General features: G+C 34.3%; 1 protein-coding gene and 1 long non-coding RNA gene across 2 annotated transcripts; both read right to left on the bottom strand.

Moving 5' to 3' along the window:
* Positions 1-3,092: 3,092 nt before the first annotated feature.
* On the bottom strand, positions 3,093-5,884 carry LOC131042564 (uncharacterized). Its single transcript, XR_009358931.1, has 2 exons — positions 4,584-5,884; positions 3,093-3,987 (listed from the first exon to the last, which is right to left on the bottom strand). It is a non-coding gene; the product is annotated as an uncharacterized LOC131042564 (long non-coding RNA).
* A 219-nt stretch (positions 5,885-6,103) lies between these two features.
* LOC131855779 (uncharacterized) lies at positions 6,104-7,559 on the bottom strand. Its single transcript, XM_059211239.1, has 2 exons — positions 7,202-7,559; positions 6,104-6,633 (listed from the first exon to the last, which is right to left on the bottom strand). Exons 1-2 carry the CDS (start codon positions 7,501-7,503, stop codon positions 6,402-6,404), a joined length of 534 nt encoding a protein of 177 aa, XP_059067222.1. The 5' UTR covers positions 7,504-7,559; the 3' UTR covers positions 6,104-6,401.
* Between the last annotated feature and the right edge of the window lie 18,705 nt (positions 7,560-26,264).

Genomic DNA, 26,264 nt, shown 5'->3' with positions numbered 1-26,264 from the left:
CTCTAAACCCTAAACCACTAAATGAGAAATACACAATATAGAAGAAAGGAGAAAAAGAACAAAGTCCCAATGGGTTATAACCTTGGTGAGATATGACAAACACATCTTCTATTTAGAGTCAAATAGTGGAGTAAAATGAAGAACTTCCTTCTCTTGAACACTAAACAACAAATAAATGGTGGCTAGAATAATATAAGACAATAAAAGATTAATAAATAAATAAAATCTAGGTAGGCCAGTACCTTAGTTACGTATAACAAACTCACCTTCCATTTATAGCCAAATCAAGGAGTGAAATGAAGGAATTCCTTCTGAAATAGTTAACAACAATTAAACAATGATCTAAATAAAATAGGGCGGAGAAGGAAAAAACAAGAAAAACAAAAAGATTAGGTGAATCATTGACTTAGTGAGGTATGCCAACCTTAGCTTCCATTCACAATGAGAGAGGATTGAAATGAATAAATGTCTTCTAAAATAGTAAACAACAAATATAAATTGTCATAAATAATAGACAATAGAAAATAAATAACTAAAATGAAATAACCACTTGTCTTATTGCCTAAGTGAGGTATCACCTCCTATTTCAAGCTAGTTTGATGAGAGCATCAAACACAACCACCAAATAGACCTCTACATGCTTTAGACAATATGTTCATAGATGTCCAAATTCTCTTCATTGGATCCCTTTGAAGCCATGGGAAAATGATGGCAAAAGTGGATAGCTATGGGTAGAAAATACAAGAAATTTTGTGGAAGAAGACAATTGGTAGTAAGGTATCATGGATTTTTCTAATGTTGTGGATTGTACCATTGAAGGTGGCATCTTCCTATCTTTGCATGCCATCCCATCCACACATTCACAAAAGCAAGGTTGCTAAATGCATGTGTGGGAGCCTGAGTATGGAGTAATGAAAGATAAACATGTTGGTGTCTGGTTGAACATGAATTCTACATGGCATGAATGCATTAGTGGGAACATATCATTAATTGATAATCTACTATTGGCAATCCCCATGCACCACATTTGGTAAACTATAATTTTGATGGAAAAAATAAAGGTGTCTATTTGTTAACCTCTTCTACTATGATGAGTCAAAGACCCTTCAAAGTATATATATTTTTAAGTTTCCACCTTAATTAACAAATGATCGATAATTTTTTTCCTTCATAGCACAAATAAGTCCATAACAACCTCAAAAGTTATTAGATGATAGCTACTCAACTTTTATGTGATATAAAAATTGTGTGAAGTTATAAAAATAATTCTCAACATGATAATAATCTGGTTCTGACTTGATATAAGCATGCATGGAAAAGGATATGCACTCGTGAATTCGCAGTTCTTCAGCTTGTGCTCAATTTCATTGAATTTGAAAGAGGTTTTGAGTGTTCAATCTATTTTTGAATAGCAGTCATCCTCATTTTTATGGAAAACTGAGTTTGGAAATGGCCATTCAGATCATCATGCAATAACAGCATTAATGCATTTTAACTGAAGGACTCCAACTCTACAACTTACTTTCTCAGAAGAACTTCAAAGTCCATAACAAAGCATTTCAGGAAGGGCGGATCTAATCTGCAGAAGAACATTAAATTCTTTAATCATTTCAAGGTTTAATCTTCTTTCAATGTTGCCAAGTCTCTAACAAATTCTCTTCTAGCAAGCTTCAAATGTATGTGCTTAAAAATAAAAATTCCACACCAATTAAAATGCTAAATAAAAACTTATGAACACAGAAAGCACGTGTTTACAGAAAAAGGTGCAAGAAGTAAGACGCATTGAGTAGCAAACCAGGCACAATATATGTGTATGCTTGATATTTTCCAAGAAAATATTCATCTGGCTATCTTCTAGAAGCATCTGAAATGTTTTGGAATTTATGAAATTATAATTTTGTTTCAATAGATGGACAATATTACCCATTTCGAACTAAATATTTTCATAACTACGTTAAAATTGAAGAAAAAGTTGTTTTTCTTAATTAATTACTTACCATGACGGAAATGTTGGCATGGCATTCCAAAAAGACTTGAATTTATTTATTTTTACATAGATAGATATAGCTTATTTCAGCAGACCATGACAGCCAAGAAACTTTTTACATATGGAGGGCATAATTTTACCCGTGAGAATCATGATAGAATGTATGGTGATGGAGTTAACATTCTCTTTATTAACCCAACGATCTAGTACTTGTGAAAATCTTTCAGTTCTTCATACATTCTATGGTCTTTTATCCATTTCTGTAAAAACTCATTGTCATAGTTACAATGAGGGTCTAGCAACATTACAATCAACTGGAAAACCTCACTCGTGGCATTGATTTCCTAACCCCATTCTGTATCTCATCAGCCTCTGTTATGCAGTGTGAAATGCCTATATTGTTTATGTTATGTCTTTGATGAGCTTTGGGAGCAAAACCTATTTATCTTATCTTGAGCATTGTGTAGTCCAATTTTTTTCAAAAGCCTCAAAATTCAAATAAGCATTCCCCAGATGTCCATGTCTTATTCACTCCAAAAGATAACATATAAGGATCCTACATTTTCCTACAATCTCATACCATAATATGAACTCTAATTGGTGAAAGAGTGACAGACAATATGATCATTAATTCTATTCGGATCCTATCAATACGAGACCATTCTGTTCGTTAAACAGTAGGAGTGAACTGATGATTTTTGAGCCTCGCACGAGTATGATTTTGTCTTAAAAAGTCACAAGACCCGAGTGTCGCTAAACCAAGGCTAATTGCAGTCCTTTACTCCCTCTCTGCAACATGAAAAGGAGCAATGGCAGACATGTTAAGGCACTGTTTCTTTTGTTTAAAAATCATTTATGACACATGTTTTGAAAAAGGGTGGATACTGTTGCTCACACTCACATGATGAATATGTTTGAAATCGGGAATGAAAGTGCAGAGGATATTCACCCACACGCCCATTTTCTTGCATCATCGTACAAAAGAATGTCAAATGGAGCAGTTTAGCCACTGTAAGGATTCAGGGGGAGGACGAGATAAAATCATGAAAGGGAAATCGTTTAGAAGACTCTGTCTACCCCACGATCAAACTGTTGAAAGCAATAGTATTCATAGAAATTTCTTCTTAATCAACAACACAATAAAAAGAGAGCTGAAATTATTCTGATTTTCAATTACAGTAGCATCACGTGATAAAAATGAAATCTGAAATACATAATTGTTTGTTGAAAACATTGGATTGTTGGAAAATACTGTGACATGAGAATGTCACATCACAAAAGGTTTATCAATCCGGCGATCAGCAGCTTCTTATCAGCCCTCTAACCCTCTCGCTAACCCCTCACAAAAGTTTCCCACAAGAAATATAAGAAACTTACCAACAGTCGAAACCACATGTTTGCTCTGGCTTGCGGGTTGGGATAGGATAGGCTGTGACAGTGCATTATGGCACAATTTATGTCTATATAACTTTCGCAACCTATCTCACATTCATATTTCAATGCCCCTGTTTGTTCGGAGCACCTCAAGCAACGGCAATTTTTCTCGTTAGCATGTAGTCTGAAGCTATGACCAGGATGGTGACTGTGGGTAAGTGTCAGACGCAGCACCATACAGAGAGGGTGTATTTGCAATTCTTTGCAATTCTCCAAAGCCTGAACACAAAACCTAATATTTTGTCTCCGCAGATGTCGCACCGTTGTCCTCGCTTAGGCTTCTTGTGAAATCTGAGCGTGTATCTAGGATACCGGGGATGCACACAATCATCTGGTAGCTCAATACATGATCTGTGGAACGTGACATTCCCACATAAACGATATTTATACCCTGTATTAGCTCCATATGCTTTACACCCCTTGCATCTGTAACGTATCAAACCGTCCGACAAATAGAGCCGGTGTTTATGACGCCCTGAATACAAAACTTCCACATCTGCTGGAGGTGCGGGGATGGAGTGGATTAAAATCATTCAATTTGCATGGTTTTACAGATAAAACTGTCTCTGAAATGAAAAGCCCAATTAACATTTTGGTAAGATATGAAGACCTCTTTCTTCTACACTAAGAGCTCTGAAAGAAGAAATTCCTAGCATTAATTGCTTATGCCATGTGAATACCATCTTGGTTGTAATATGACATATCTATGCTATCAGCTATGCAGATATTTATTTGACTAGTCCCTCCAAATGGGCTCTACTGATGTTGAACTGATTTTAAAATACTTAGATGACCAAAGTTAAGAAAACTTCCTTGGAAACAGGGTGTTTTGATGTTGAACTGATAAAATTCTTAGATGACCACAGAACTCAGGAAACTTCTTTGGAAACGGGGTATTTTCAAAAGCACTACATATAACATGACATCACACATAAGTTAAAATTTTAATAAATCTGCGGCCTTCCATAGAAATGGAGGATTCATTCAAACAAGTAGGTTTGTATTCTAAGGTCTTTATCGAAAAAAAAAGGCTTGTATTCTATATGCATAATATTAATGTTTCTCTGTGCAGGACTCATTTGAATACAAAGCTTGATAACTATACCTCAGAACAGCACAAGAAAGAGAAAACAAACATTCTGTTTTACAATGCAGTGCTTACCTTTTGCCACAGTTAACAAGATACTCAGAAGAAGCTCCGTAACGATTGATATAGCTATAGAGATCTTTGTAAGTATTCCTTGTGTGCTGAATATCTGATGTATATGTAAGCTCCACAATCCCTGCTGACTGGTTAGTATACAAGACCCGAGTGTGCTAACCCAAGACAGTCCTTTACTCCCTCTCTGCAACATGAAGAGGAGCAATGGCAGACATGATAAGGCAATGTGTGTGCATCCCCGGAATCCTAGATACCCGCTTAGATTTCACAAGAAGACTTAGTAGCGAGGGCAACGGTACGACATCTGCCTTACCATTTATTGATAAGGCTCAGTTCAACATACAACATTTAGCGCAAACAATATCCAGTGAGTATGTACAAATTATTCAGTCATATCTCCATGAAGGTATATTTTGCTTGCACAGACTGCATTTAAGTCTTATTTTCTTCTCTCTGATAAGTTTCAGGGAATGGTCGGCAAAAGTGTGTTTGTTAGAGTTAATTTATGGTACGTCAAGACATGACGGGTGAAATTTCAGACCAGGTTTGAAAAAAAATGTCCAAAGAGCTTCGTGTGAGAAGCCTTTAAAGAGATTCTTGCAAGCTTTGCACTTTTGGTGCAAAAACGACGACAACGAGCAGAAATTTAATTTGGCTTAGCAAATATGTCTAAAAGTTTGGCACAAGAAAGATGCAGCACCAAGTCGAAGTTGAAGCGGTCTGGATTTCTGCATTAATAACCAGCATCTGCTCCCATTTCTCCGGAACCGCTGCAATAGAAACATTTTATTCTAGGCATCAGAAAAAGCTTATGCTCGTGGCGGGAGAAAACAAGATCAAGAGGATTGGCAGCCATAATGATGAGTAAATTTGAATTAGAAACACGGGTTGGCTCAGTGTGTTTCAAGGAACAGGGAATGTGAGAGATTGGAACCTGGGCTCCCTAATGGGATATACACAATAACAAAGCAATTAATTACACAAGGCGTTATCTATTTGAAGTTAATCAATATTAATTGATTAACTTCAAATAGGGAACGCCTTGCATAATTGCTTTGTTATTAAGTATATCTCATTAGAGGGTCCGGGGGTCCGGGTTCCAATTTCTCGCGTTCCCTATTCCTTGCAAACAGTGTCCTGGACTCGCACTAACCCAGCCCGCATTTCTAATTCAAATTTACTCAACGTTATGACTGTCAATCCTCTTGATTTTGTTTCCTCCCGCCAGAAGCATTCACTTTTTCTGATGCGTAGAAGAGAGCGTTTCTATTGCAGTGGTTGTGGAGAAGTGGGAGCAGATGCGGTTATCAATGCAGAAATCCAGACCGCATCGACTTTGACTTCGTGCTGCATCGTTCTTGTCCCAAGCTTTCAAACATTTTTGCTAAGCCAAATCTTGCTAATCAAGAGTTAAACTTCTTTTTGCGCGCACTGCAAGAATCTCATCAAAGGCTTCTCATACGAAGCTTCTCGAACAATTTTTGTCAAACCTGGGGGAAATTTCACTCGTCGTGTCTTGACATACCACGAGAATTTAACTGTAACAAACACACACTTGCCGACCATTCCCTGAAACTTATCAGAAAGAAGAAAAGAGAACTTAAATGCAGTCCGTGCAAGCAAAATATACCTTCATGGAGATATGACTGTATAATTTGTATATACTCAATGGATATCATATGCGCTAAACATTGTATGCTGAACTTAGCCTTATCAATACATGATAAGGGAGATGTCCAACCGTTGTCCTCGCTTAGCAGTCTTCTTGGGAAATCTAAACCAGTATCTAGGATACTGGGGATGCACACAATCATCTGGTTAGTCAATACATGATATGTGGAACGTGACATTCCCACATAAATGACATTTATACCCTGTATTAGCTCCATATGCTTTACACCCGTTGCATCTGTAACGTATCAAACCTTCCGACAAATAGAGCCGGTGTTTATGACGCCCTGCATACAAAACTTCCATATTTGCTGGAGGTGCTGAGGGTAGAGTGGAATCAAATCGTTCCATTTGCATGGTTTTACAGATCAAACTGTCTCTGAAATGAAAAGCCCAATTAACTTTTTAGTAAGATATGAAGACCTCTCTCTTCTACACTGAGAGCTCTGAAAGAAGAAACTCCTAGCATTAATTGCTTAAGCCATGTGAATACATCTTGGCTGTAATATGACATATCTATGCTATCAGCTATTCAGATATTTATTTGACTAATCCCTCCAAATGGGCTCTACTGATGTTGAACTGATTTTAAAATACTTAGATGACCAAAGTTAAGAAAACATCCTTGGAAACAGGGTATTTTGATGTAGAACTGATAAAATTCTTAGATGACCACAGAGGTCAGGAAACTTCTTTGGAAACGGGGTATTTTCAAAAGCACTATATGTAACATGACATCACATATAAGTCAAAATCTTAATAAATCCACGGCCTTCCATAAAAAATAAAGGATTCATTCAAACAAGTAGGCAAAACTTGTATTCTACATGCATAATATTAATGTTTCTCTGTGCAGAGCTTGTTTGAATACAAAGCTTGAAAACTATAGCTCAAAGCAACACAAGAAAGATAAAAACAAACATTCTATTTTAAAATGCAGTGCTTACCTTTTGCCACAGTTAACAAGATAATCAGAAGAAGCTCCGTAACGATTGATATAGCTACAGAGATCTCTGTAAGTATTTCTTGTGTGCTGAATATCTGATGTATATGTAAGCTCCACAATCCCTGCTGACTGGTTAGTACTCTGACATACTAAAGATATCTGCAATTGCAGCTTGGTCAGGCACTCTGCAGTAAAATCTTCACCTGAATGATCTTTCTTCAGGTTTTGTTTCCTCGTTGGGTTATTCAGTGTAAAGGAGTAAGAATGGAACAGAAGAACATCTCTGTCGATTTCCCAAAACATATCAGTAGTCGAAGGGATGTTAGGATAAATAAAACCTTTGTATGGTAACTACCTGTTTACTAGTGACACGCTACATTCCTTATTTCATTAGCCCACCAGAATAGCATGATGTCTGTTTTCAGGGCAGTCTCACCTCAAATTCTTTTCCGGCCAGTCTCACACCGAACTTGTGTTGTTGAGGTTGGCATTAACAAATGTACGAATAAATGACAGATGCTATATGACTACAAAAACAAACTCATGCATAAAAAACTCACTGCAACGATAGCGCATTAAAATGATGAACAGATATTTTCATCGTTGCACCGAAATTTTTGTTGAGGCCTCCACCTCTTATAGGCACCACATGCCATGGTGTGTTATAAATGTCGAAGCTGAAAGAGCAGCTTATTTGGCAAGTTTCTTGCTTATAACTAAGGTCTTAGGGTCACATCATCAAATACGGTGCCACATCAACATGTTTTTTGTCAATATGTCCAAACTAACCCCAAAAAAAGGTGAAACCAATAGTCGTGCAAAAGGGTCCCAATATTTGTGCTTCTGATGTGGCATCACATGATTGGTTGCTTTTTACAACTAACAGTATATTTCATTTAGTTATTGGTAGTCATCATCAGCAATAACAACTTTGAAGTCACAACTACTGGTACAATGTTGTCAAAAAAAACTGAATATTAAACAAACAAGTATGAATATCAAATCAACAAGTATGAGTATTAAATAAACAACTATCACAACAATTGAAACATGTTTAACTATTGAGTCCTCTCCCTTAAATAAAAGAAAGCATAGATTAAAATTTATAGTGGATATATAACTGGATTAGAATAAAAATAGCCTTTTGATAGTGATAGCAAAATAAGTAAATCTTTGAATTTGTACATATTTTCTTAAATTCAGCGTGGTGAGTTGAAATTGTGGTGTGATTTGATAAAGAATTTTAGGGTGAATTTTTTTTTATCAAGGATTGGTTTTGAGTCATTGCCTCTTCTGGACGTTCTCGCATATTTGGATAGAGACTTCCTTAAAGAATTTAGCTGTATTCCTTTAAAATTAATGAGTTTTTAAAATCTTATTTTTCCATGACCTAAATTTTATTATGTACATGTTAAGTGACATGTTAAGTTTGAAAATGAGTTTTGTTGTAAAATTATTATAAATTTTGAATACAAATAGTAAAAGATTTCCAAACGAGATTTTTTTGTACGTTTTTTATTCAATTTTATTTTCAATATACTCTTTCTTTTACTATAATTTAATTTTGTTTATTTTTTGTCTTAAATGCATTGTATTTGGGAAAAAAATCTATTAAATATTACAATAAAAAAAATTACTAACAATTCTATTTAATGTAATAATTCAATTATTTCATTAGTTATCTATAATATAAAATATAAATTAAAAATAGACCATTACATTTTATTTTTGTTCAAATTTAGTCTTACATTTTGAATATGATAACAACAACAAAATTAAGGCTATTTAAGCACAATAAAATGAACAAATTAATAGTAAATTATAACAATTTAATTTCAAACAAAAAATTAACCTAGATGTTAATTTTTTTATTACAGTAAAAACAGGTTTGTAAGGGACCCTAAACCCTTTAACAACAAGTCTTATATCAAAATAAGCATTAAACAGTACAATCACATATCAAAAAGTTGATCTAAAGATAACCATGAAAGTGGTAGCCAAAAGACAACAAAAAACCAGAAGACAGCAAAAAACCTAGAAAATAGTAGAGGAGACTAAGCCAAATTCTTCAGAATATCTGCGACCTCCACTTCAAGTTGATTCATATTTAGCACAACCTTCTTAAGGTCCTAAAGGTCTTGAGGAGGCCTTTTAGCCTTTCTCTTCAGATTTGCTCCCATTCTCTTGCTTGGGCCAGATGAATCATCTTGTCCTTTATCTTTTTCCTCCTCTAGCTCCACAACTCGATTGCCTTGAATCTCCTTCTCCAAGTTGAGAACCACAGTGCTCATGCTTTCAGCAATTACTTTCATAACTTTGTGGCTAATCTTCATAATGGTTTGGAGAGAAGCCTTAATATTGTTCAGCTTTTCCTCAAAACCAGAAACTTTCCTTTCATAGTCCTTCAAATTTTCAATTGCCTCAAATTTTCAATTGCCTCAACAATCTTCTTCAATCAATCAACCATCGAGTTTTCCTCTTCTTCTGTCCATCTTGTTGTCACACTAGGATCCTTACTAATGTCTAAGCCAAAATCCTCCATCACCTCTAATTTGCTTCTAGTAGCCCTTTGTTTAACCTGTAAGTCTTTGATTTCATGGAAGACCCATTTGAACAGACTAAAAAAAATCAATATATAGCACTATTTTTCTCCATACCCATAACATCAAATAACTACTCACGATTAATTTTCAAGTGTTGGGAATCAACATTCAACTCTTAACGCAATGAGGATCTACCTTGACCATGAGATGTCAAGTGAGGTAGAATAGAGCCACTCGAAACAGGGGAACCAACATTAATCTTATCCAACTCACAGAGAGGGTCACCCAACTCCTCATCTTTTCCTTTACCTACCCCGGAACTATTATTCCTTCACATAGCTTTTCTTCTGACCTCATCAGGGGAAGGGTCAAAGGAACTCCTAGTTTTCTTCATTTTTCTGGTCTAAACCTTGGGTGGAGCAGTCACCTTCCCCTTCCCCTTACCTTACCCCACAAACATAGATTGTTTTCTTTGGGATTATTTTTTGTCTTCTTAGGGGGCACACAATCATCCTCCTCCAGCTCAATATCCCAGTATTCCTCCTCAAAATCACTAGAATTTGTCTCATCCTCGTCTAAAACAGAAATAACATTGGAGGGAGCAGGTAGAGCCTTAACATGGTCATGAATTAAAAGAAGAAGACCTTCATGAAGAACCATATTTTTTATAGGGTTCTTCCTATGATCCTTAATGCTGGAACTTAGGGATGACAACAAGAAGAACGAGATGGAAGCCCTTACCTAATGCCTGAAATGATTGAGCAGCACAAAATGATGGTCGAAGGCGTTAGTAAACCACCTATCTAAAGTGATGTATTCCTTGAGAACTTTCAAAAGGTCCCTCTAGATTGGCCTAATCTATGACGTATCATAGCTTCCCTAGGGAGACCTAACTAGTTTCTCCCTTTCCTAATCAGATTTAGGAAATTTGTTCACATCTAAATTAGAGTATTTTTTATTTCTTTATAATTTCATGCCCTCCATAGACAAATATGTAACTTTCAATATAAGCTTCTATCAGCCACCACATTTCTACCATATAGAGAAATGTTACTATTTTTCCAACCCTTGGAAAAGAGCACGGTGATACTTGGATCCCACCCATTAAGCTTCTCGACGTATGGAGTGATCCCTCCCCTCTCTGAATGCTGCCACAAAGTTGGATTCTTCCTCAAATTATCACAGTCAACTGGCTCTTCATGGCACTTATCGCCCCCCATTCCGATAGTTACAGTGCAGAATTGCTTGAAACTATAGAAAAGAAAGAAAACCAACCAATCCACCAAAATAACTAGAAAGCGTGTGGGTAAAAAAGACATAATACAACAATAACTCCACCCACATGAACAAAATCATTCGGAATAATGTCATACCACATTAAGGAAATCATGACACAATATAAGAGAGGTGTAATTAAATTATTGGAAAAGGTGCGATTTATTTTCTCTTCCATGAATCCCATCATAGTTAAGCAATGCAAGAACATCCTCTTCTAGCTTGTCATTAAAGTTCCACATCATCCTTTCTCTAGAAACAACCCCTTTATTGGCAAAAAAATCCACCACCATAATAGTTTCCTAGTAGGCATGGCAAATCACACATTTCTCAAAATTTCCAATGATTTCCTTGGATAAATTAATCCATCCCTCTATAGTCCAAGAAGGCTTATAGATACCTTTGAGGCATTGGATGATATTATTGGAGTCTCCTTCAAGCCAAACACATTTGTACTGGAGTTGACAAGACAAATTTAAAACTTGGTAGGCTCCAATGGCTTCAGCGAGGTGGTTGGTCTAGCATCCCAAGGGGAGTGGCATTGCTATAATAAACATGTCGTTCTCATCTCTTAACCTAGATGTTAATGTTATTATATGCAATATATCAAAATTGTTCTAGCCTTATGAAGGTGTTTCATTAGGAAATGCCTAAGCTAATACTGAAACTTCTTTCAAAAATGTGACAAAGATTTATCCTGAATCCTTACAACTCAAACCATTTTTTTTTTAGCTAAACATCTAGGAGCAAACATCAATGAGCTTTCTAGGAAACAAATACAAAGCTCGAGAGGGAAAAGTCAAAGTTTCAGAGGAAGAGGATCACAAAGTGGTAGAGGTCAGTGGTAAGATCAAATAGAAGAAGCCAGTAGTTCACATCACCAGGAACAATCTTCCCAAGGTAATAATTATTTTAGAGGAAAAAGGCCTTATTCAAGAGGTAGAGGTGGAGGCTTTTTTGGAAAATGTTTTAAATGTAATAAATATGATCATAGATCTTATGAGTGTCAAGAGAATTCTACCACAAGCTAGAGGAGTGCACATATTGCTCAAGCTAAGCAGGAGAGTGTGGAATCACCTATTCATGAAGATCATATACCTGAGATTGGAGAAACATTTCTCATGAAGCGAGTCTTTCTAAAACTAAATAAAGAAATCCAAGAGCTAGCACAAAGGAAATCATTATTTAGAACTACTTGCAAGACTAAAGGTAAATGTTGTAAAGTTATTATTGAAAGTGGAGGTACTAACAACCTTGTATCCACAAAGATGGTTGACAAGATAGGCCTGAAGAAAACCAGACACCCAACTCCCTATAAGGTGTTCTGGCTACAAAAAGGACAATAGGTGTTAGTGAATGAACAATGCCTAGTGGAGTTTGTTGGCATGATTGGCATAACTGATGCGGATGAGTTAATGATTGTACCAGTAGAGGAATGATGATGGCATGATCAGTTATTTGTGTTGTCATTGATGGCAACCTATGTCAATTACTGTTTTCAATAATGATTTCGTATTAACTTTGATGTCTGACTTGATGGATAAGTGATTTGGTCTACCGAAGTTAGAATTTGCAAGTATGACAGGGTTTACCGGTAGGACTGAGAATTAGGACCTCAACCAGTAAAAGCAAAGATTTTGATGGAATTGGTAAATTGGTGATGGTTGGAGACTTGTGGTTTGAGACATAAGCTTTTGTGATAGATTTGTGTATGTGACCGAAACCACATCTTGTGATGATTACCGGAAGGCATGTTTTGAATTTCTAGTGGAGTTGTGCCAAGGTTTTAGGACCAGTGATGAATTCACTCAACTAGTAATGATTTTTGACTTGATAGTGATTGGTGGCGAATCTACATGAAGGAAATAACACGAAACAACCCGCGTGAATAATTTAAATTGTGTTTTAGCATAGAAGATGGCAAATTTTCTTGGGAATGTTCTAAGGGTTTGACTTTTGTACAGATCGGATCTTTATGATGGGGTTATGAATAATCAACGGTTGATATTGCATTGTAAATTGTTGTAATGATCTGGATATTGATCCAATATAATTTGTATTGTAAATTCAAGATGTAATTAGGTTTTGTGGCTGACCTAGTTGAGATGGCTATTTATGTTAACACGTGATTGTTGTTTCAGTTGTCAGTGATCTTAAACAATATATTGAGTCATCCAAGTGGAGTGATAAATCTGTCTGAGAGTTGCAGAGTGTTGTGTATAAATGGATCTGATAAAGCAAGAAGAAATGTGCAAAAAAGTGCTAAGTCACATATTATTTTCTTATTGTTGTTCCCTAACAGTTGCAGCGGGTTAAATCCCTTAACTGGATAGGTCCTAATAGGCATGATTCATTTAAGTCCCCTAACAGGGCAGCTCTAAAATAGAGTGGTAAATCCTCTTATGAGGTTGATCCTAACAGGTCACCAAGCTCTTAACCGAGCTACTAGGCAAATCCTTTAACCGGGTGACTTCTAACAGGGTCTGCTCCTAATCGGCATAAGCTCTTAACAGGGCGTACTTCAAAAGAGTACAAATTATTGTGGGTACCAATTCCCACCATGGTTTTTCCCATTTGGGTTTCTGCGTCAAAAATTTTGGTGTTCATGTGTGGAATGTTTCATGCGATGTTCTTATCTTATTTCATATATTATTTTTGATTTCCGATTATGATAAGTTTACTGTTGTTTATCAGAGATCTGAAAGTGGTTACTAGTAATGTTAATGAGTTGATAGGTGAGGCATTTTGATCTGATAATAAGTCAGTATGAGTATGTGTTGATCAGATATTAAGTTGGTAAATATTCTGATTGATAAGAGACCAGAAGTGGATTACAAATGTATGAGATATGTTTCATGTGTTAAATGATTTTTAGATCTGTTGTAAATGGTATTTTGTTTTGAAGTTACATTTTCTTGTTAATACTTATTCACCCCCCCCCCCCCCCTCAGTATTAACCATATCCTCATAAGATTAACAATTGGTATCAAAATTTTGGTCCTCTGTATGCGGAAAGCTTAACCGCTTGAGAAAAATATTTTGAGGCAGTTAAGATGATGATGATGAAGAAAGAAGGTCCTAATTTCAACAAGGACAACTATAAGATTTGGAAGGACATGATGAAGATCTACATTAAAGGCCTTGGTGGACAATATTGGAAACTTGTGGAACATAGATATGTTTCTCCTAATACTACTCCCTTGGCACCAAATGAACTCAAAGAGCAGCAAGAGAACATGAAAGCCGTAGATGATATTGTAAGTACCTTATCTAATTCTGAATACTTTGATGTTCAATGAATAGAGATAGAACATGAGGTTTGGGAAAAGCTAGAGACAATATATGGAGGAGATGAGCATGTACAAAGATCCAAAGAGGAAAGCTTGAGAGGAAAGTTATACGACATGAGAATGCAAGAAGGAGAAAACATTGCACAGTATGGTTAGAGAATCAAAGAAGTTGTTGGTGGCATAAAGAGTGTTGGTGGCAAAATAGAAGATGATGCAATACTGAGTAAGATTCTTAGAACTCTTCAACCTCGGTATGCTACTAGAGTATCTGCAATCCAAGAACTTAGATCTATTTCAAAAGATAAGGTAATTGTTGATTCATTGATTGGTAAGCTTATAGATTTTGAGTTAAATAGTTTTGACAATAGCGTGGCAAAATCAACTAAATCTGCTTTTAAAGCCTTTGTTACCAATTCATCTACTAGAAAAGGAAAGAATGTATGTTTAAATCATGAGTGTAGATCTATTCATGGAACTAACTAGGAAAGTGAAGACACTGAAGATAAAGTGATGGAACTTGAAGCACTGCTAGCTAAAATATTCCCAAGAGGCACTGGTAAGTATAAAGGAAAGCTACCTTTAAAGTGTTTCTCTTGTAGCAAGATTGGTCATATTGCTGCTAACAACCCTAACACCAATAAAAATGATAAATTCAATAAATTCAAAGGGAAAGGTAGAAAACACTGTTATGTTGCAGTGGATGAGGGTGTGACTGATGAAGAATCTGAAGATGAAGATGACAATGAAGAGATTGTGTTTGTAGTTGTAAAGGAGGAATTGTCTGATGAGAAGGCATTGGTTTCTCATGTAGAAAACAGTAATCAATTGATTATAGACAGTTGTTGTTCACATCATATGATTGGAGATAAGAGTAAGTTTTTAACTCTTAAATAATTTGATGGAGGTGTTGTTAGATTTGGGAATGACTCTCCTTGCATGGTTAAAGGTAAAGGTTCTATCTCACTAAATGGGAAGAGTAATGTTGATGATGTATTCTGGGTTGATGGTTTAAAGCATAATCTTTTAAGTGTTGGTCAACTCAATAACAAAGGATATTTGCTTGAGTTTAAAAATGGAATCTGCAAAATTGTTGGAGGAAATGGTGAATTAATTGCTACCGGGAAGCAAACTGGAGGTAACTTATTTCATTTGAATAGTAATATCAATAATTGGTTGCTATAATGGAAGATAGTTGGTTGTGGCACAAAAGATGTTATGTCAATTTTGATAATTTAGTTAAAATAAGTAAGTCAATTATTGTAAGAGGATTGCCATAAATTGTCAAACCGGACAATGTAATATGCAAAGACTGTCAAATGGGTAAAATGACCTCTATTTCTTTCAAGAACAAGAGTTATTCATTTGAGAATGTTTTGGAATTAGTACATACTGATCTTTGTGGTCCTATGAGAACAAAGAGTTATTTTGGAGATAGGTATTTTATGCTTTTCATTGATGATTATTCTAAAATGATGTGGGTGGCATTTCTAAAGGAGAAATCAGAAGCATTCAGTAAATTCAAAATATTCAAATCTCTAGTTGAGAACGAAACTAGTAAAAATTTGAAATTTTTAAGATCAAACCGGGGAGGAGAATTCACATCTGATGAATTTGTTAAGTATTGTGATGAACGGGGTATAAAGAGACAGATGTCTGCTCCAAAGACATCACAACAGAATGGCATACCAAAAAGGATGAACAGAACAATAGTAGAAGCTTCTAGAACCATGTTATTTTAGGGTGATGTATCCAAAATGTTTTGGAGAGAAGCGGTCAGTAGTTGATGTATATAATTTAAACCGAGTGATGGTAAAGAAAGGAAACAACAAGGCACCCTATGAGCTACGGTATGGTAAAACACTTTGTGTAAGTTATTTCAAAAAATTTGGTAGTCAATGTTTTATTAAGAAAGATAACTACACTAAGAAATTCGATGCTAAATCTGATGAAGGAATATTTCTTGGTTACTCTACTAAGAGTAAGGCATATAAATGCTATAATAAGAGAACTAAGAAAATAATTGAAAGTTTTAATGTGAAGGTAGATGATTTATCTGGTAAGTTTGAAATCACAAGCAGTTTTGAACCTGAGAAGAATGATGAGAAACTTGTGATCATTGAACTGGAAGCACAGGACAATGGAGAATCGGCAAATGCAGAATTAGGTGCTCAACCAGTAAGAAATGATAGTGATGAAGAAGATGAAGAAACTAATGCAGAAGATGCAGAACCAACACCTGTATTACCTAGATATGTTAGATTGAATCATTCTCAAGAACATATAATTGGTGATAAGAATGTAGGTGTGCAAACCAGTAGAAAAATCCGAGAAAAGTCATGTTTGATATCTACAATTGAACCCAAGATGGTAAAGGAAGTGTTGAAATATGATGATTGGGTCAAAGCAATGAATGAAGAATTAGATCAAATAGAGAAGAATTAGACATGGTCACTTGTTCCTAGATCGGAGGAAAATAATGTGAATGGATCTAAATGGGTCTTAAGGAATAAGTTAAATGAAGATGGACAAGTTGTGAGAAACAAAGCGAGATTAGTCTACAAAGGATATGCACAAGAAGAAGGTGAAGACTATGATGAAACTTTTGCACTAGTTGCCAGATTGGAAGGAGTAAGGATGTTGTTGGCATTTACTGCATATGAGAGATTCAAAGTTTACCAAATGGATGTCAAGTCAACCTTTTTGAATGGAATTCTTGAAGAGGAAGTATGCATTGAACAACCGGATGGTTTTTCCTTGACCGATGATAAGGACATGGTATGTAAATTGCATAAAGCATTATATGGTTTAAAGCAAGCACCAAGAGCATGGTATGAGAGATTTCATGCACATTTGATCAAGATTGGATTCCAGTGTACCAGTGAGGATAGTAATATTTATCTGAAAACTGGTGGAGAGAAGATGCTAATAGCTGAAGTATTTGTAGATGACATAATTTATGGTGGAGATGATAATATGAGTATGAATTTTGTTGGGGGGATTAAAAAGGAATTCGAGATGTCTCTAATTGGTGAAATAAAATTCTTTATTGGATTACAGGTCCAACAATTGGATGGTGGTATCTTTATTTTTCAAAGCAAGTATATCAAAGTGGTGCTGAAGACTTTTGGCATAGAGGACTGCAAACCAGTAGGTACACCGATGGTAACAAGTTGCAAATTGAATAAGGAAGATGATTCACCTAATGTCAGTGAAAAAGAGTATAGATTTATGATGGGTAAGATACACTGTGTTGTTCATAGCAGGCCGGATATTGCTCATGATGTTGGACTAGCTGCTAGATTTCAAAAAGAGCCCAAAGAAAGTCACATGGTGGTTGTGAAAATAATTTTCAGATATCCCAAAGGCACAATTAACTCTGGTTTATGGTATCCCTGCAAAGGAAATTTTGATTTGGATGTCTTTACTAATGTTGATTAGGTTGGTAACGTGGATGATAGGAAACACACAAGTGGTTGAACTTTTCTACTTGGTGGAAGTTTAGTGGCATGGACGAGCAAGAATCAAAGATGTGTTTCTCAATCTTCAGTTGAAGCACAGTATGTTGTTGCATCCATGAATTGCACGCAGGCTATCTGGGTGAGACATGTGCTAGAAGGATTCAAGATAGATATGTCTGAACTGGTGACTATCTATTATGATAATACAAGTGCAATTAATATTTCTAAGAATCATGTACTTCATGCTAGAACCAAGCACATTGAATTGAAGTGTCATTTCCTAAGGGAAAGAGTTCAAGAAAAATAGGTGAAGATGGAATATGTAAAGAGTAAAGATCAGCTGGCCGATATCTTTACCAAGCCCTTACCAAAGGTTACCTTTGAGTTTCTTAGAGGTAAATTAGGGGTTAGACCCCTACACCAGAAGAACTAAGATCCTGGAGATGCATCAATCATGTGGATTCCTTGTTTATCTTTCACTAGGGATTGATGAAGGTACAGGATACTCCTTAGGGGGAGCAAGTCTGATGTAAAGTTTTGATTTATTATTCTGATATAGTTTTCTGAGCAGCAGTATCAAGTGACACATTTATACCTTTTGGCATTGTTGTCAAAGGGGGAGTAGAAAAGGAAAAATCAAATATGTGAAAATACTGAAGAGAGAAAAGGAATCTATCATAAAGGTGGAGAAGAACAAGATCAATTATGGGAGAAGACAAAAGGAGGACAAATAACAGATGATGTGTTTATCAGCAAAACAAGCTATAGATGATTGGCATATTATATATCTGATTGGTATTGCCATCAATGCCAAGGGAGAGATTGTTGGCATGATTGGCATAACTGATGCAGATCAGTTAATGACTGTACCAGTAGAGGAATGATGATGACATGATTAGTTATTTGTGTTGTCATCGATGGAAACCTATGTCAATTAATATTTGATGATGATTTCATATAGACTTTGATGTCTGACTTGATGGATAAGTGATTTGGTCTACCGGAGTTATATTTTGCAAGTATGACAAGGTTTACCTGCAAGACTGAGAATTAGGACTTCAACCGGTAAAAGCAAAGATTTTGATGGAATCGGTAAATTGGTGATGGCTGGAGACTTGTGGTTTGAGACATAAGATTTTGTGATAGATTTGTGTATGTGATCAGAACCGCATCTTGTGATGATTACCGGAAGGCATGTTTTGAATTTCTGATGGAGTTGTGCCAAGGTTTTAGTAGGGTTTTAGGACCAGCGATGAATTCACTCAACCGATAATGATTTTTTATTTAACAGTGATTGGTGGCGAATCTACATGAAGGAGATAACACGACACAACCCGAGTGAATAATTTAAATTGTGTTTTGGCATGGAAGATGGCGGAATTTCTTTGGAATGTGCAAAGTGCTTAGTGGAATGTTCTAAGGGTTTGACTTCTGTATAGATCGGATTTTTGTGATGGGGCTATGAATAATCAATGGTTGATATTGCATTGTAAATTGTTGTAATGATTTGAATATTGATCTAATATAATTTGTATTATAAATTCAAGATGTAATTAGGTTTTGTGGTCGACCTAGTTGAGATGGTTATTTATGTTAACACGTGATTGTTGTTTCAGTTGGCAGTGATCTTAGAGAATGTATTGAGCCGTCCAAGTGGAGTGAGAAATCTACCTGAGAGTTGGAGAGTGTTGTGCATAACTAGATCTGATCAAGCAAGCTGAAAAGTGCTAAGTTACAGATCATTTTCTTACTGTTGTTCCCTAACAGTTGCAGCAGATTAAATCCCTTAACCGGGTAGCTCCTAACAGGCCTGATTCATTTAAGTCCCCTAACAAGGTAGCTCTAAAATAGAGTGGTAAATCCTCTTAAGAGGTTGATCCTAACAGGACATCAAGCTCTTAACCAGGCTACTAGGAAAATCCTTTAACCAGGTGACTCCTAATAGGGTCTACTCCTAACAGGGCATATTGTAAGCTCCTAATTGGGCTAAGCTCCTAACAGGGTGTACTTCAAAAGAGTACAAATTATTATGGGTACCAATTCCCACCGTGGTTTTTTCCATTTGGGTTTCCACGTCAAAAAATTTGGTGTTCGTGTGTGGAATGTTTCATGTGATGTTCTTATCTTATTTCATATATTATTTATGATTTCTGGTTATGATAAGTTTACTATTGTTTATCATAGATCTGAAAGTGGTTACCGGTAATGTTAATAAGTTGATAGGTGAGGCATTATGATATAATAATAAGTTAGTATAAGTATGTGTTGATCAGATATTAAGTTGGTAAATATTCTGAATGATAAGATTGCAGAAGTGGATTACAAATGTATGAGATTTGTTTCATGTGTTAAATGATTTCTAGATCTGTTGTAAATGGTATTTTATTTTGAAGTTATATGTTTTTGTTAATACTGATTCACCCCCCTCTCAGTATTAATCGGATCCTCATAAGATTAACAGAGTTTTAGATAGGGAGTTATAAAGCCAAGGTAATATGTGACATTATGCAAATGGATGTCTGCCATGTTCTTTTAGGTAGGCCTTGGTTGTTTGATCGGAAGGCAATCCATGATGGGAGAAGTAACATGTATACTTTTGAGATGGATGTGAATAAACACACACTCATACCTCTTAAGAATGAAAATGCAGACGAGGAGGTCAGTCCTAAAGTGTTGATGGTAAGTGGAAAATAATTTTTGCATGAAATTAGAGATGAGGAAGTAAATTTTACACTAATTGGTAATCCAAGGGTAGTCATTACTACCACAAAGTTGATTGATCTTCTTGAAGAAATTTAAAATTTGTTGAATGAATTTGTTGATATTGTTGTGGACGACTTACCCAATGAATTACCTCCAATTAGAAGCATTATCCATCATATAGATCTCATTCCAATAGCCAATTTACCAAATAGAGCAACTTACAGGATGACTCCAAAGGAAAATGAGGAAATCAAGAATCAGGTAAAAGAATTGTTGGACAAAGGGATAGTAACAGAAAGTTTGAGTCCTTGTGTTGTTCCAACAATGTTGAGTTTGAAGAAGGATGGAAGTTGGATAATGTGTACAGATTCCAGAGCTATCAACAAAATCATAATCAGGTATAGATTTCCTTTGCCTCGAATTGATGCTTTGATGGATTGTCAAGGTGGTGTTAAATATTTTTTTAAGATAGATTTAAAAAGTGGATATCATCATATAAGAATTAGAGAGGGTGATGAATGGAAAACAACATTCAAGACAAATGATGGATTTTAAGAATGGTAATTACATTTGGGTTAACAAATGCCCCAAGTACCTTTATGAGACTCATGAATGAGGTATTAAAAGAATTCAAAAGTAAATTTGTTATTTTCTACCTAGATGTTATTTTGGTTTATAGTTAGTCAAAGTAGGAGCACCTTGGACATCTAAGAATAGTTTCGAATAAGTTGCAAAAAGAGAATTTATTGATTAATCTTAAGAAGTGTACTTTCATGAAGATAGAGTTGGTCTACTTGGGATTCATTATGTCACAAGAAGATCTGAAGATGGACAAGGAAAAGGTCAAAGACATAATAGAGTGGCCTACTCCAAGGAATGTTTTTGAGGTAAGAAGTTTCCATGGTCTAGCCAGCTTTTATAGGAAGTTTATAAGAAACTTTAGTGGGATTTGTGCTCTAATTGTGGAAACAATTAAGAGAGATAAGAATAAATTTCAATGGACTAAGGAAGTTGAAAGAAGCTTTCAGTTATTGAAGGACAAGATTACTAGAACAATATATTCTAGGTTTACTTGATTTTAGAAAACTTTTTCAAGTGGAATGTGATGCTAGTGGGACTGTTAAATAGGTGTTGTCCTAAGTCAAGAAGGTAAGCCAATTGCTTACCTCAGTGAGAAACTCAATGATGCTAAAAAGAAGTATTCTTCATATGACAAATAATTTTATGCTCGTGTCCAAGCCTTAAAGAAATGAACACATTATTTAATGTTGAAAGAGTTTGTATTATATACAGATAACCATGCCTTACACTTTATTAGTAACCAAACTAAATTAAATCAAAGGCATGTAAAATGGGTTGAGTTTCTATAGAATTTAACTTTTTTTATCAAGCATACAAGTGGAGAATCTAACAAATTTGCAAATGCATTAAATAGGAGAACTCTTATTGGGTGATCCCATAATATTGGGTTACACTTTTTGGCCAACTTTGACACTAGAATCAGAATTTTGCATCAAATATTTACTTTCTAAAACATATAGCTCAAGTAAACCATTAAGAATTTGAAGAAGAAGTAAACTACTAATTTGTGACATTTTTCATATAGATTCTAAATATATATTTTTAATAATAATTAGAAATTAATTTTTCGTATTGTTATGTAACTTTTGATAACTCAATATTTACAATAATCAACATTTTTAAGAAGTAGTGTTTATTTGGTAATGCTTAAAAAAAATTAGAGCAAGAAAGAAATTCTAATTTTAGAAATATAGAATTGTCACACAAATATCTTGTGAATGGATATTTTTTCATCATTTTTTGTTACATATATATTTTTTAGTTAATTTTTGAAGACAGAGTAACTGTAATTTGGACAAAGGTGTATTCTATAATGCATAATTTTTTTTATATGCATTTGAATTAACTTATTCTTTTTGTGTTGAAATGGGGATATCAATACCTAGGGAAAAGATATTTTTACAAAAAAAATTCTCTATTTTTCAGTTTTTCCACATGTGTGAAACGCAATCCTTATTGTTCAATGAAAAACCTACATTCATAAGAAATAAAACATAAATATATTAATGAAATTAAATATATTAACAATTATATTATTTGGAAAGCTTAAAATAAGGACTAAATGCTTAAAAAAACAAAATTTCTAAATGAATTCATTTGAACTCCCAAAAGCTAATGTAATATTGGTTTTTCATCAACATTTATGATAGGTGTGAAGGAGACTCCATTGTACATATGATTTAAAAGTAGAGAGGTTATATCCAAGAAATTTTGATCTAAGAGCCTTTGATCTAGCTCTCCTCAATTAGTTACTTCAAGTGGGACCTCTTAAAGCTTAAATCATTATATTTTTAAAAAAATGTATGATTTTAGCAAAATCAAGATGTACCAAAAAGTGTAACCCACTATTGTGGAATCACCCTATTATGCAAGAATCCAAGGCGTACATCTTGGGATTTGATGTCTTGAAAAACATGTACAAAGTGGATTCAAATTTTTGAGAGGCTTATGCAGCATGTGAAGATACCATAAGTAAGGATAGGTGTCCATGGAAGGACTATATGATTCAAGAAGGGCTACTACTCAAAGAAAGTAAGCTATGCATTCCCAAATGTTCAATGAGAGAGAATTTGCTAAAACAAAAATATTGTGGCAGCTTAGGAAGACATTTTGGGAAAAACAAGAGACCAAGCCAATTGAGTACACACTATTATTGGCCAGTTATGAGAAATGATGTTAAGAATTTTATAGAGAGGTGTAAAGTATGGCAACATGCCAAAGGGAGCAACCAAAATATGAGTTTGTACCAGCCATTTCCAATTCCCCATGGGCCATGTGATTCAATAAGTATGGACTTTGTACTTCGTCTACCAAGAACTCAAAAAGGGCATGATTTAATCTTTGTGGTAGTTGATAGGTTCTCCAAGATGGTTCATTTCATCCCATGTACAAAAATAAGTGATTCTACTAACATTGCCAATTCGTTCTTCAAGGAGATAGTTAGGCTACATAGACTTCCCAAAACCATTGTCACTAACAAAGGCACTAAATTTGTAGAGCACTTTTGGAGTACTCTATGAAAAAAATTGGGTACTCATTTGAGTTTTGGCTTATCTTACCATCCTCAGACTAATGGTCCAACAGAAGTGTTCAATAGAAGCCTTGGAAATATCCTATGAAGCTTAGTGAGTATGCATCCAAAGTACTGAGCCTTAGTGCTTGCACAAGAAGAATTTGCATACAATGATTCCCCTAATAGAAGTTTAGATATGAGTTCCTTTCAGATCATGTATGGTATGCATCCTAGAGGAGTGTATGAACTAAGGAATATGGGTAAAATGGAGACAAGAAGTGATGATGGTGAAGATTTTTCCAAAGCAATGCAAGATTTGCATGAACAAGTGAAAAGAAATCTTGAGGAAAGAACCATCAACTACAAGAGGAGAGTTGATCAAAAAAGGAAAGAAAACAATTTTAATGTTGGAGATATGGTTCTAGCCCATCTCAGAAAAGAAAGGTTTCCAAGAGGTGAATACAACAAGTTGAAAGCAAAGAAAATTGGTCCTTGTAAGGTTCTCTGGAGCATCTCTAGCAATGCATATGAGATAGAACTTCCAAAGGGCATTGGGATTTCTCCTATCTTCAATGTTTCAAATCTATACCCTTATAAGGGTGAGGAGAAGATAGTTTAGATTCCAAAAATAGGTGAAGAATAGGTCATCGAGTGGAAGCAATAGTTACCCAAGGAGACACCAAAGAAACTTGAGACAATTTTAGAAAAGAAAGTGGTCAAGAAAACTAGAGGCAAGGAATATTTTCAGTACTTGGTCAAGTTGAGAAATCGACCCCTTGAAGATGCCACATGGATGTCAGCTTCAAATATATCCAAGAATGGCACAAGTGTTGAAGACCTCATGGATAGGAGTCCATGAACATGTTGCTTTTGTTCCTTAGGAGTCTGATGTAGGCGCATCATTTTTATTTTTTTCTATTTTTAGTTTTATTTCATGTTTCTAGACACTAATTAGAGGTTGTAACTTATTTACAATCCTCTGAATCATTTTGTTTTAACAAAAACATAGGAGGTTAGAACTATTTTATAAATAAAGGGATCCTGATTGGATTGGTTGAAAGCTTAGATTAGTCTATTTTATGTATAAATAGAGGCAATATTTCAGCCTCATGGATGGGGGAGATTTCACATACAAAAGGGAAAATGATATAATATATCTTTCCTCTCTTATTTCTCTATTGTTTTAATATATGGTATTGGTTTTCACCAGATAATGATTAACTTAAAAGATCAATTGGATTGAGTACACTTGTATACAACTATCGCAATTCAAGAAATGCATAAAATACTACATCATTATGTTCAAGGATATGTAGACCTAGTAATTTTCTCTCTTATCCTCCAAAATATTTTAGGCTTTGTTCCAACGAAGCCAATATTATTGTGAACTTCAACAATATGGAGACTTAATCATCAATTTGTGTGCTATTCAATAAAATGAAAGAACTTATACATAAATAAAAGTAACTTCTTTAAATAAAAACAAATTCCTTTTTTTGAGAGCTATTAAGTAAAATGAAAGGACTTGTACATAAAGAAAACTAACTTCTTTAAATAAAAATAAAGTAATGAATATAAAATACATAATTCTTAGATAAATAAAATAATATATCATTTTTTAGCTAGATGTTTCAAAATATTATTTAGAGAAATCTAAAAAAAAAATTTAAAAATAAAATTTTAAATAATTTCAAAGCAAAATAGAATTGTTTTGTATGTAAATAGAGAATCTTTAGTATTTTGATTTCAATTTATTATAATTTTCTCTTACATTAAATTTCACATTTTACATCTTAATTTATGTTATCTATTTCTCAAGTTAAGCAACTACTTTATATTAAGTTGTATGTCTTCAATTAAAAGAAGTATGTTTTCAACTCAATTTTATTTTCAATATACTCTATATTTTACTAAAAATTTATTTTGTTATTTTTTTATCTTAAATTTATTATATTTGAAAAAAAATATTTAATATTACAATAAGAAAATAAAAATTATTGACAGTTCTATTTAATGTAATAATTTTATTCTTTCATTAGTTATCTATATTATAAAATATAAATTAAAAATATCACATTACTCTCCTACTTTTCTCCTCTAAGAATTTGACATTTGGAAGGCCACACTCTGCTTTCCTTACATAACTTCTATATGTAAGAAGCAGACAAATTACAATATCATAATATAATAATAATTTTTTTATTATAATATAATAATATAACTTTTTAAGTGGAATAATGAACAATATTTTTCGGCATACTTTACCTATATTCTTCTAAAGATAGGTAAGCTAATTTTACAAAGACTAAAAGACACAAAACCAAACTATAGATATATAATTTTATACACATAATTATATTAAAAAATATATAATTTATTTATAAAATTGAAGTTTATAAAAATATTATTGTATTCAATATTATTTTTCTAATTTAATTGTTAATTACACCAAAGGCGTATTATACTCGTGCATATTTTTTAATTATGTCAAATGCCTATTATACTCACATATGGATGCAAAAATGTTCATCAATAAAAACTAGAAATATTTAGTTTGATGTGTTTGTAACACTTAAATACATGAAAAAAAAATAAAAAATTATTATAAGTTTTAGATTTAAATTTATTTATTTTCTCCTCCCATGCACTCAACTAACTAATTTTTAATTATTTAATGCTAATTAATTCACTTCCACCTCTC

Source organism: Cryptomeria japonica, chromosome 9 (genome assembly GCF_030272615.1).
Source record: "Cryptomeria japonica chromosome 9, Sugi_1.0, whole genome shotgun sequence".
Lineage (NCBI taxonomy): Eukaryota > Viridiplantae > Streptophyta > Pinopsida > Cupressales > Cupressaceae > Cryptomeria > Cryptomeria japonica.
This window is presented reverse-complemented; position numbering and strand designations above follow the sequence as displayed.